At 31.4% G+C, this 13,554-nt stretch overlaps 1 protein-coding gene across 1 annotated transcript in view; it reads right to left on the bottom strand.

Annotated features, from left to right (window-relative positions):
• The window catches only part of IntS6 (integrator complex subunit 6), a 77,064-nt gene that overhangs the window by 62,554 nt on the left and 956 nt on the right, over positions 1-13,554 (bottom strand). The window contains exon 3 of the mRNA XM_075373350.1: positions 8,168-8,407. Within this exon, the coding sequence (XP_075229465.1) occupies positions 8,168-8,407 (240 nt within the window). The remainder of the gene's footprint in view (positions 1-8,167; positions 8,408-13,554) is intronic.

Here is a 13,554-nt window from a genome sequence, read left to right on the forward strand (position 1 = left end):
GGAAGAATGTTGTAAGGTACAAAATTGTCAAAGTTACTTTTATTGTGAGACAACAGAATCATTAGGGGATAAAAAGAATCATTAGCTGTCATTTTAGGGTTAGGTCCCAAGTCTTAATTGAATAAATACAAAGAAATTGGATCACATTGCTAAATTTATTGTTTCTACTGCACATGAATGAACTGGCTACAAAAGCTATTGAATCTAGACTGAATTTGTCACATACCCTACCGTTGTCAAAACAACAGAACAGCACATGTATATAGGCGGTAAACAGTAAATGTGTTAGGAATGCAACATAAAAACATCAGTTTTCAACATAAACAAAAACAAAAACATTAACAAGTACAAAAACATCAAAATATAAGAATAATTAAAAAAAGAACTAAACAATGAAATTAATACAAAAGCAAATATCAAAATGAATAGTACTTAATGGAACAAACATAAAGTGATTTGAGATTCTAATCAGTTTTATGAGTGTCACTATTTGGAAGTGGGCACTCTGTTTAATATTTTAATAATAAATTAACAAATAAAAAATACTTGAATTAAGTCCTTGAATGAATAATTCTTGAGTGAATGAATGAATAGTTGAAAATAAATAAACCTTTAATGAATAAATCGTTGAATAAATAAGTCTAAAATGAATAAATCTTGAGCCTTTTCCAAGGAAAACATATCATACAATTCCCTGAGCTCATTTTGGGCTCCAACAAAATCTGTAATATTGTCACTAAAAACTTGATTTAGTTTTTCTCTTTGTGATGCAAAATGCTGAAACTCAGTCAAAAATGCATTAGTAAATCCTTGATTAATATTAATTCTAAATGTAATGTTTTTGTAGACATACAAACAGAAACTACTACATAATCCTTGTTAACTTTGCTCCTCGTTGGCGAGATGACAGCATGTAAAAGGGACCACAAACAGTGTCAACATTCAGAAAAGGTTGAAGTTGTTGAACTAGGCTGGTGGAGAGTTGCCCCATAATCTGTTCAGTTGCCCTTGGTTTGTTTCTGAAGCACGTAATGCAATCGTGTATTATCTTTCTGGTAAGATTTCGTCCATTGAGAGGCCAAAACTTTTGTCGTATTGATGCCAACACAGCTTGAGGTCCAGCATGCAATAATTTTTTGCGTTCTTGTTTGTAATTAAGCTTGTAATAGGATTGTTTGATGGTAGTAATGGAGGATGTTTCTGGTAGTAACAAAGCACAGAATCTTCTGCCCAATTTTTGTAATCTTCCGCCCACCCTTTGAAGTTGATCTTTATCTAAAAATGGGAAAAATTATATTAACTTGCTATTTGAATTGAGTTCCTTTGTTTTTTGAAGACGTTTAATTTCTTCACCAAAATTTTCAGTCTGAACTGTGTACAATTTTGTTTAATAAATCATGCAATTCCGTAACTGTCAAACTTCCAGAAAGACGATAATGATTGTCCTTTAGTCTATAGTTGTCAATAAACCTTAGAATATAAGCAATGACATGCTGTAACTTATGAAATGATGAATACTTTATAAATAAAACTATTGTTATCAATTGCAACACAAACACGTAGTTGTGATTTATATTCTGGAAGCTCCTCACCTTTATGTAAGTGAACATCTTGTGGACTATTCCAAGTACAATCACTTGGTAGCCAATACGGTCCCTTCCACCACAACGATGAATCTATCAGTTGATCGGCATTTATACCTTGTGAGGCTAGATCAGCCGGGTTTTCACTAATTGGAACATGTCTCCAGTCCTTAATATCTGTTACGTTTTGAATTCTTGAAATTCTATTGGCAATGAAAACATTCCAATTTGTAGAAATAGATGATAGCCATGATAGAACTATTGTTGAATCAGTCCAGAAGTATTTTTCAGTCACATTAATCTTCAAAGACAATAATGTTTTTTGAGCCAACTCTGCTGCTAATGTAGCACCGTTTAACTCTAATCTCGGCAGTGTTATAGCCTTATTAGGAGCTACTCTTTTGGAACATACCAACCAGCTTTCAATGTTTCTGTTTGCATATTCACTTCTTAAATACACACAGGCTCCATAACCTGATTGAGATGCTTCAGAAAATGTATGTAGCTGCAGTGAAATGATTTGGGAGTCAAAGATAATGCATCTAGAAATTCTTAGTTGATGAAGGTCAATTAATTATTATTTGAATTGTATCCACTTGGTGTAAATATGGATAGGCATGCTGTCATCCCAGGATAGCTTTAACTTCCATAAGTCTTGTATAATCATTTTAGCCTTCAAAATGATAGGATTGACTAAGCCTAAAGGATCAAAGAGTTTTGAAACATCTGATAAAATGGTTCTTTTAGCGACTCGATTTTTATCATTAATATCTGTATTTATTGTAAACTGAAATGGCCATTTTGCGAATTCCAAGGGTTTTAACTGTAAGGTCCTTTTTTATGTCATAGTTGTGTCCTAACTCACAATTTTTTGGTGACAAATTTTCAATCAATCGACAGTCATTTGCTCGCAATTTTCTTAAATTAAATCCTCCTTGTTTACAACAATCTGTTAATTGAGTCTGTAGTTCTAAAGCTTCTGAAATGGAATTTGTCCCAGTCAACAAATCCTCTACATACAAATCTGTGAGAATAACTTCTGCTGCTTTAACAAATGTATATGCGTTCTGAAAGCAGAATGTATCTGCTTCAAAGTTCTGGTGGCTAAGAATGGCGCTGAAGCTGTTCCATATGTTACAGTCAATAATCTGTAGGTCTTGATCGGTTGAGATGAATCCTCTCTCCAGAAAATTAGCTGATATTGTGTCTTTTGTGGATCTACTAGAATTTTTGCCAATACATCTTCTCTATATCAGCAGTCATGGCATAAATGTCAGAGCGAAAACATAATACAATGTAGAATAGTTTTTCTTGAACCACAGGTCCAACCATCAAACACTCTGAACAATTGGTATCTGACTTACAAGACGTGTCAAACACAACTTTAAGCTTGGTAGTAGTACTACTATTTTCCTGGAAGATAGCATGATGAGGAATGTGATACCCTGATTTCTGAATGTCATCTTCACCGACAAACTCCATGTGATTGAGGTCTTCATACTCTTTCATGAATTTGACATATTGTAGCTTTAATTCTGGGTTTCAGTGTAAATGTTTTTCCATTGAAAGAAATCTTCTTAATGAAGCCTCCCGAGTTGAACCTAAATTAATGATGTTTACTTTAGTTGGTAGTTGAACGATAAATCTTCCTTCTTCTGTTGTCTTTACTGTATCACAATATATTTTTTCGCAAACTGCATCTTCTCCTGTCAATAATGTATCAGATATGTTGAGCTGCAATTTTTCAACTGATCAAAACCTTTCCATTTGTTGTTGAATATCTTCTGAGGAGGCATGACAACAGTGTACTGATGGGACATCGAAATATGATTCTAATACCCTTCTGGATATTATCCAACCTAAGGAGGTTTTTTGACAGCCATCTGCCAATCGTATTTGCCCAACGCATAGCAGGTGATAAAAAACGTCTGCTCCAATGAGAGCATCAACCTTGTTTGGCTGGTAGAAGAATAGATCTGTTAAGAATATTTTTGGCAGAATAAACAATTTTTGAACTAGGTAGCATTTGAATAATTTTAGGCAGAACTATAAAGTCTAACTGAGTTTCAAAGTTAGAGAATTTTAACTTAATTGTAGTAGTAAAAAGTGAATTTGCGTTTGTACCGACGTTATTGATCCCATTAACATGAGCTTAGCAATCAACGGAGTTTTAGCTTTTGGCAGAGCACTTCTGTTATAATGTTGATAGATGAGCCAGATACAAGCAACACTCTACATGTACAAGGAGTACCAGAAAAATCTAATTTTTTAACTAGGGCGGTAGCTAAAATAACTTGAGATATATTATGGTTTTTGTTTTGAAAGGTATATGAAGCTGATGTAGAAATTGTTCTTGATGATTGGTTTGATGTTTCTTGAATATCTTGTGGGTCATGTAATAGAGTGTTATGATTCTTAGAAGATAATTTACAATGGCTAGTAATCTTACATTCCTTAACCTTATGCCCTTGTCTCAGACAATTCAGACATAATTTTAATTTCATCACATGACTGTTTCATGTTTGAGGAGTCATTTTATGAAATTCTGCACAAGTATAAAGATTTTATTGCTTACATGTCAGGCAATTAGCTTGTTTTGTATCATTCTTTTCGGTGGAAAAATGAACAGAATTGTGTATTTTGTTAACTAAGCGACTACATTATTTGAATTCTGATTTAGTTGGTTGAGCAAGACTATATTTTCCTTGACAAGTAGAAGCAACAGCCTCTAACATCTGCGCTCTTTTATTGAGAAATTCTAAAAATTCTGCAAAGATAGCAATATGATCAGTGTTGCATGAATTTGCATGAACGGCATGAATTTGCCATTCATTTACTGAATTATAATCTAATTTAGTTGATAATAGGTAAACTAATATAGTATTCCAAGTGTCAGTAGGCTGTTTTAAAGATTTTAATGCTCTAATGTGAATGTTGGTTTTATCAATCATTTGCCTAATCGCAAAACTCGATTCTTTGTGTAACTTGGATATTCAAATAATGCCTTAATATGACGCTCAACAAAGAGCCTTTCATTTTGAAATCTCTTAGTAACTCCCATGCAACCTTATAGTTTTGTGCAGTCAAGTCAATTGAACCAATTAATTTTAGCAGCGCTTCCCTATTTCAGCGATTACCATAAATAATAAAGTTTATGGACCTCATCAATATCTGGGTTTTAGTCAACAACAGGTGTAAATAATTCTTTAAAGCTAATCCAGTCTTCGTATTTTTCAGAGAAATTGGGAGCGTCTAACTGAGAGAGTTTAACCCTAACAGAAAGTGGTGATTCTGACGAAGCCATTTGTTGTTTAATGGAAATAACAGAATTACTGTATTGAAATGAATTGAGTAACTATTCCGCCCGGGCAACAGTCTCAAAAAATTAATTTTCAAATTCCAAGCGTTCACCAACATTTTTTGTTTCAAGCTCTGGAGTAGAGTCTAAACTCATGATTTCATCCTGTATTTTATTGAATTCTTCCCATGTTTCCTTAAACTTACCTAATCACAATTGCAACTGAGTGATATTTTGTGTTTCATTAGGTGTACATGAACTGAGGAAGTTCTTAAACCTAGTAGATTTGGATTTTATAAGTCCTTGTTTGAAGGTTAATGTTTTTAAATCTATAATTTAAATTGAATTCCAAATTTACCTGAAATCCGACCCGGAGGACCAAAATGTAGGGTTAGGTCCCAAGTCTTAATTGAATAAACACAAAGAAATTGTATCACATTGCTGAATTTATTGTTTCTACTGCACATGAATGAACTGACTACAAAAACTATTGAATCTAAACTCAATTTGTCACGTAGCCTACCATTCTCAAAACAACAGCCCCTAGCAACAGCAAACACATGTATATAGGTGAGAAACAGTAAAGGTATCACGAACGCAACAGTCATCTAATGGGTAACATTTGTACCACTTTGGTTAGTTTTCTTAGTTTACATTTCTTGCTGTGTGGAAGAATGTTGTAAGGTGATAAACATGGTGAACAGTGTTCTGTGAATATGAGTGAAAGTCTAGTTATAAACTTAAATAGGAGAAAAAATGCAAACTTAGTGTTAGAATGGAAAGAAATCAAAGAAAAAGATAATAAATGAATGATTAGAATACATAAATCAAAAAGGCACATTAAAACCAGCTGTTCAACATCCCAAAGTGGTAAGTGGAAAAACATTGTATTAATGTAACCTTATATTTTAGACTAATGCATAATATGAAATTACTCTAGCCTATTGATATAAATAAGTTTTGTTCATATTCTTATTTTATTAAATTTTAAAAAAGTTAAAAATTCATATTTAGTATAAGATTCTTTATCCTGGTTATTAAATTGTTTTCATCTCCTTTCTGTAACAGAATTAACCCATTCTTTTACTTGTTCAAAGCATATTATTTTGTTTATTTTAATATTACACTTTAACATTTTTTAATATTGAAGCTAATTCATTGAAAGAGCATTTATGTGTGCTCAAATTCATTTTTAAAAAATCTTATTCTAATTTTTTATTTGTTCCTCGCAATAAAATGTTCATGTTAAAACAAAATATAAGGCCTAACTCATAGGTTTTAAATTTAATATTGTTCAAGATGTTATTAATATACAATATATGTACGCTGATGACGTTTTTTTATTATATATTCATAATACATATTTATCATTTTATTATACAATATTACATTCAATAACATTAAATAAAAATGTTTACTTTTTGTTTTTGCTACTTGTTCTTTGTTTCAGATTTGTGTGGTTGTTTCTTTGTTTTAGGGCAGGATTTGCAAATGTGACCAGGAGTGTGGAAATATCCATTTTGAAGAAAAAATGAAGATATTTAAAATTTACCTGTGAATGAGAAAAACACTTACTGCAAAGCATACAGTTAGACCCAAAATTGAGATGTAAGGTTCCAGAGATACTTCTAGAAGACATGTTTCATTTAAGTATTCTTTAAATATAACATCTACTGGTCGAGATAGAATATGTTTAAAAAATCTGCGTGACATTACTGGCATTACACCTCGTAAAATGCAAGTTTTACAAAATAAAATTTGGTTTGACAGATTTCTCTGACTGTACAGGCAAATACAAAAATTGACTCCAAAAATGGGGAAGAACAAAAGAAATCTTGTTAGACATATTATGAACATATGCATATATTGTATATATGTTGTTGAACGTATTATGAACTTTCCTACGCAAGAAAGCCATTATTCTCACAATACTTCTGCCAAAGAATGTCTTCCAGCTTTGTCAGTAGCAAAAATGTATGTTTTATTTAAAGAAGCATATCCTGATTTAAAAAAGTCTGTATCTTATTATAGACAAGTTTTTAATGATGATTTTAATTTATGTTTTGGGTTACCAAAATTAGACACAAAAGCAACAAAATTAAATAAAAAGCTTCATGCTTTGTGTACTGACAAGCAGCAAGCTTTGTTTTGTGCCACACTTTCACATTCAAATATATTTTACCAATGACAGCTATCTGTCTACAACAGCTGCATTCATTACATAGAAAGAAATAAAAACACTGAATCTATGGGATGAAGTAGTGGCCAAAAGAGGCTCTAATGGAATAGCTTCTGTGTTATTAGTTTGTTAGAAAATTTTAAACATTTAAATGCTGGCCAAAATCAGAAATTGATAATATGGTCAGACCTTTGTATTGGTTAAAATAACAACTGACAAATCATTGCTTTTTATCAAATGTTGGTGAATAAAGCATATTTTACACAAATTGACCAAAAATTTCTAGCAAGTGGACAAAGTTTTATGTCTTGAGATTTTTAATTGAGTGGGTTGAAATTAATGCATGTGGGATACCAAGTAATCAATTTGAGGTTAAGATTATGCAACAGGAATATTTTAACAATTTTGATATTATTGAAAAGAAACAAACAAAAATCATACAGTACAAACATACAGAATCTGTATGTAATCAAATAACAGCTGACGATCCTGCTTCCATTAACTAAAATAAAGCAAGGCAAAATGGACTGAGTTACAGATGTAATGCCTAATAATTTGCCTTCACTTTATACAGCCATTGCCTGTATCAAAAGAAAAAAAATAAGATCTTTGTGACATGATTAAATACTTATAACTCATGGCAAAGGATATGAAGAATTTTATTTAAAATTAAATTTTACTTAAGTGTGATGATAATAATAAATAATTTTATTACATTTTTAATGACAAAAAAATGTATTTTTTAATTTTTATATTTTACGATAAATAATTAATTTTTTTAATTTATCTTGTCAAGAATAATTTTAAAAGATTAATTAAATCATTTGATTTGTGCTTTGTAATGTTTTATTTTCTTGTACCTTACAACTTTATTCCATAACTGAAATCTAAAAACTTCAGATTATTATTCTAGTGAGCTGTTTTGCAGCATAAAATATGCAGAACATTCTGTCTAAACATATCATTTAAGATAAATAAAGAGATATATTTTAGTCATTTTTATAAAGAGTAAATTTTTTATAAATTATACATTAAGGATGAATCTGATAACCTGTCTATTTGTTATACATCCATTAAGTTTAATGAAATGAACTCTTAATATTGTACCTCTTCTTGCACACCACTAGTATTTGACAACTTTCCACCATCAGTAATAACAACAATAACTGATGGTTCCAAAAAAAATGGGCATCTTCCTTGACCATAAGTATCTATTCCTGTTTGCATACGATTAATATTTAGAACATCAAATGTGTGTTTGAGTGCAGCTCCCATCATTGTCATACCATAGCACTGTAAATTCTTTAGCTCATTCATAAATGTGGCAAGATTTTCTTTCCAACCAGCCTGTAAAAGAATTAGAAAATAATTAGAATAAGTTAACTCTGCATGAACATATTCTGGACACTTCCAAGTTTTAGATCATGTTTCAAAATGTTATAGTCTTTACATAATTCTCTATCCTTACTGTACATTAAAATAAATAACTTAAATTGCCAACAAATACAGAATATCCATCAATGAAGAACTACTCATGAATATGAATATAGCTACTCATAACCACACATAATTAAGGCTTAAGAAAATGCTAGTAACAGACAAAAAAAAAAATCTTTCCATCTACCAATATGAATATAAATGTTCTAATCACAGCCTCTAAATGACTATTCTTCTCAGAAAGTTTCTTTGTAGCAAGCAAATTAATGAAATTCATTTCCATACAGATTTTTGAATCACAACTTTCTCATCATAAGGGTTCAGCAAAAATTATTGATTTGAATATAATTTCAATTTAGAATTCAAATTTCCTTTAGATCTATTTAAAAAAAATAATAATGAGGGTGTCTATATACAATAAACAGAAAATCACTACTCAATAACAGATGTTATTTAGAATATTTTACTTTAAAAAACTGATTACTGAAAATTGATATGTAACTGATTTAAAAAGAAATGGTTTCACTTTATTACTATTAAAGTTACTAAACTTAAACCTTAATGTTAATTTCATACTAGAAGGGTAAGTCAATTATTATGCATTAGTTATTTTGTTTATGTTGGTATAACTGTAGTGTTGCATAGATGAGTCATGTGTGGTTTAATTGTTAGGTCTGTGGAGGTTTGATGCTACTAAGTTAGTTCCATTATCGCTGCCCTGCCATTAACCATGGCTGCTCTGCTTTCTCTTTGCACCACAGAAGAACAACGTTCAGTAATCCGTTTTTTGTGGTCAGAAGAGGTAGCAGAAGCCGAAATTCATTGAACACTTTTGGTACAGTACGGGAACAGTGTGTTGTTACGAATGAATTGAAAAATTCAAAAATGTTCGCACAAGTGTTATGCACGACGAAGGAGCCGGACGACCATTTAACACCACAAATGAGGAAAACATTGAGCGTGCACATGACATGGTTTTCTTAGACAGACGAGTAACTATTGATGAAGTGGGAGATCGTCTGCAAATTAGTCATGGTTCTGCCTATGAAATCATCCACAACAGACTTGGATTACATAAAGTCTGTGCAAGATGGGTCCCAAAACAACTCGCATGGACATCTGCCAAAAACATTTGGATTGCTATGGTAACGAACAGGATATCTTCTTAGACAGAATCATCACTGGTGAAAAAACATGGATCCATCATTACGAGCCGGAGAGTAAACGGCAGAGTATGGAATGGAAACATCCAGATTCACCCTGCAAAAATACATTCAAGATACAACCATCCACAGGAAAACTGATGCTACGGTTTCTTGGGACTCACAAGGCCCGGTACTTGAACATTATAAGGAAAGGGGCACGACAATAAACAGTGCGCATTACAGTGAGATGCTTACTGCCGAGCTGAAGCCTGCAATTTGAAGCAAACGCCAAGGACTGCTGTCAAAAGGTGTTGTGTTGTTGCACAACAATGCCCGTCCACATACTGCTGCCCACACTGCTGAAACATTCCAGAAACTCAATTTTGAAGTACTGGCTCATCCTCCGTATAGTCCTGATCTTGTCCCTTCTGACTATCACTTTTTTGGTCCACTCAAAGAGGCATTAAGGGGTCGTCAATTTATCTCGAACGAAACAGTGAAAGAAGTAGTGCATTCCTGGCTCACAGTTCAACTGAAAACCTTCTTTTATGAGGGCATCAGGAAGCTTGTGCAACGATGGACCAAGTGCATTGAAATGCAAGGGGACCATGTTGAAAAATGATGTACATGTAAGTCTCCTATTTATATTGCGGATAATAATTGACTTACTCTTGTATATTACTTTGATATTATTGTATTCTTTTTTATGTTCAAGTTTTTTTTTGTTCTTTTATTGATTATTATAACTGAAGTGAGCAATTTATATGATTAGTAGTAGTAACATATATCTTGATGCAGTTATGTTCATTTTACAGAGTGGTTACAAAGCTCCTTCCCATGATATAACAAAGGTTGATGACACTGTATGCCATCAAGTGGTTATAAAGGTTAATCACCTTCTTTCAATTGTTCAACAAAGTAACAGGTTTGTGGGAAGTTGATGTTATTTTCATGTGTTTAGCGAGAATTTTGATTTGTGCAGTTAGAAGTTAAAATGCAGTCACAAATGAGTATCTAATTAAAGAAAGACTTGTTGCTAGTGTTCAGGTGCATGAGCATGCAAATGAAAACATAAGAAACAGATTTGTACACAATTTTGGTAAAAAAGCTCCATCATCAGTAATCGTTAAAAGTGGATGGAAAACCTTTTTCATTCGGTCAGTCTTGAATATGAAACAATCTGTACGTCCTTCTAGTCAACTATGAATAGCTATGATACTGAAATCTTGTTTACAATCTCTTAAGTTAATGAGAAAAAGGTCTTCATAGCTAAATATTACCGGTCAACACTTCAGAAAACAATGAAAAAAGATCTATTTAAACTCTAATCCTAGTCATGTTAAGAACTTTCTGACCTGGACGTAACTTCTCTGATGAGTGTGCCATTTACTGAGTAATAATCTCTGAATGTGTACTTTTAGTAGAAAGAAATCCTCATTTTCATGCAAAAATCACATTCACCACATGTAATGACATGAGTAGTGATATCTGATAAGACCATACTTCTTTGAAGGAAATGTTAACAGCATTTAATACCTTAAAAATTATTCTTCAGTTTTAATTGATTGATTATGTACTTAACTGTAATTTTACAGGATGGATATTCAGCTCATTATGTGCAGTCAATAAAGGGCTATTTAAATTAATATTTTGGAAGGGTAGAGGACTTGTAGGGGCTCTGAAATTCAGTGGCCACCTAGAAACAACCTATGACAACTTGCTTTAAGGCATCAAACAAAAAATCTCCAATTTGTGAGTAAGGAATGTTGAGCTGAAAACTGCTGTCAGGCTATTTTTACTACTTTAATGTGAACAAAATGTCAAAGAAATAGAGTTGTAATTTAATGAAGGTTTTATGAATAAAAATATTAAATAAACTAGTGGATATTAATTTTATTTAATACCAATAACAATTCAAGTTTATTTTTGTTACATGGAGAGGAACCACATGGAGTGGCCATTCTGTAAAATGAAAATAAATATTTGTACACTACTTTTTCTTTTTATTCTTTCTTAACAAAGGGAGATCAATCAGCTGAAAAATATAATCAATAAATGTCATGGGATGACTGCTTTTTCTTATAACTGACACTACAATGATTAAATAACTGTGATCCATAAAGTGAAACCTTATTAAGACTAAATACATTTTTTAACCCCACAAAAAAAATGTTTGTCTTAAAATTCTACAAACTAAATATTAATTTATAAAAAATTTACAATTTTAAGTAATAAAGTAAAAGCGTAGAATCAATATTCCTTAAAATAATGATCTGGCTGAAAAAATAACACATAAAAATTAGACACAAAACTCAAATCTGGAGTCTATTAAATTTACGACTCCTATATATATATATATGAACAGAAATATAATCATCTTAAAATTCAACAAACTAAATCAATTTCTTAAACACTCTTGATTATAAGCAATTACTTTCAAAACCACTTTGATTACAGTAGACAAAATAGAGATTTTATGGCAATCTTATTTACTCTGATCAATTCACACTCTTCAGATTGATTAGGAGCAGGTGAAAAGAAAATTCAAATTTAACTTCTTTAATTTTAATTCTATGTAGATATCCCACTATTTCTAATAAAAAAATAAAAAATAAAGGTTTTTGTTCAGAAAAAACGATTCTGGTCATGGATGATTAGTTAAAAACTTGAATGTTACAATCTGAAACACCAGTGAAAGGGAGCCATGAGAAAAAATTCTTCTGAAAACAAGAATCTATGCATTTTAAACATGTTACTTCAAATTCCTTTAAAATAAGAGGTTACATTTTTTTTGTTGATTTTTTAATTCAGCTGATGAATGATGAAAACATGTGAAATTTACGATCAGATATTTATAGACTGAACCTGATCTGAGGTTCTATGTAACACAAAGGTAGGAAGAGAATGTATACTGCTTAATATATACCAAAGCATTCAGGTATAGAAATGTTTTTGATTTATCATATTAAGTTTATGGAATATATGCCAAATTATTAAATTTCAAGCAGTTATTTGAAAAATAACTATATATTTAATACACACATTCACATTTTAGGACTTAAGCTCAATTCAGGCTTTATCTACTACATTAATTAGTTTCTGTGAAAGATAACCAGATGACTGCTTATCTTCCTAGTCATCTTATGGCTGTGACAAAAATAATGCACTAACAGCAGAAGGTGCACCAGTTAAGAGCAGCCTTCTCAGATAAATTATCTTCACTATACTACAACCAATCCAGATAATTAACATAAAAATTTCACTAACGGGGGAAAATATACACTACATTTTAGCAGACTTGGGATACCGATAGGCAACAGTATATTCGACTCTGTGAATACCATTTGAATCCTCACATTCTTTAGTAAGCCTGACATTATTAGATAAATATTTGCAGTAGATGCTTGTTATTTTTTTAAATAATGACATTTTTGGAGCGACTAATGATTCGCGTCAGATCTCCTATAATTGTTAAATTTATGGTACTAAACAAAAATGAGTTCAGGTTTGTAATAAGTTTTCTTAAGTTCATTCCATAATTTTCTCACACCTACCACTTCTGCATGTTCAAATGTACAAAAAGGACCTATAAATTAGCAAGGCAACTAGAGAAGTTATTAATACAAATTGTCTTAATTAAAAAAAGCAGTTTTTAACACTTCATAATGATCTCTATTACTTATTCTTCATAAAGGGCGAATTCAAATTAGATCTAACTTAATACAATAAAACTTTAGGGCTCACTTAATATTCATATTGGCATTGAGATAGGGAATGTTCTCAAAAACACAAATATCAAACAGAAAAAACATTGTCTAAAATTAATGAAAACATAACGGAAGAATCAATTAAATTACGTATGTGCTACATCATTAAATTACATCACAAAATTGAATAATCATAGCAAAAACA

This window comes from Lycorma delicatula, chromosome 1, assembly GCF_047948215.1.
Source record: "Lycorma delicatula isolate Av1 chromosome 1, ASM4794821v1, whole genome shotgun sequence".
Taxonomy (NCBI): Eukaryota; Metazoa; Arthropoda; class Insecta; order Hemiptera; family Fulgoridae; genus Lycorma; species Lycorma delicatula.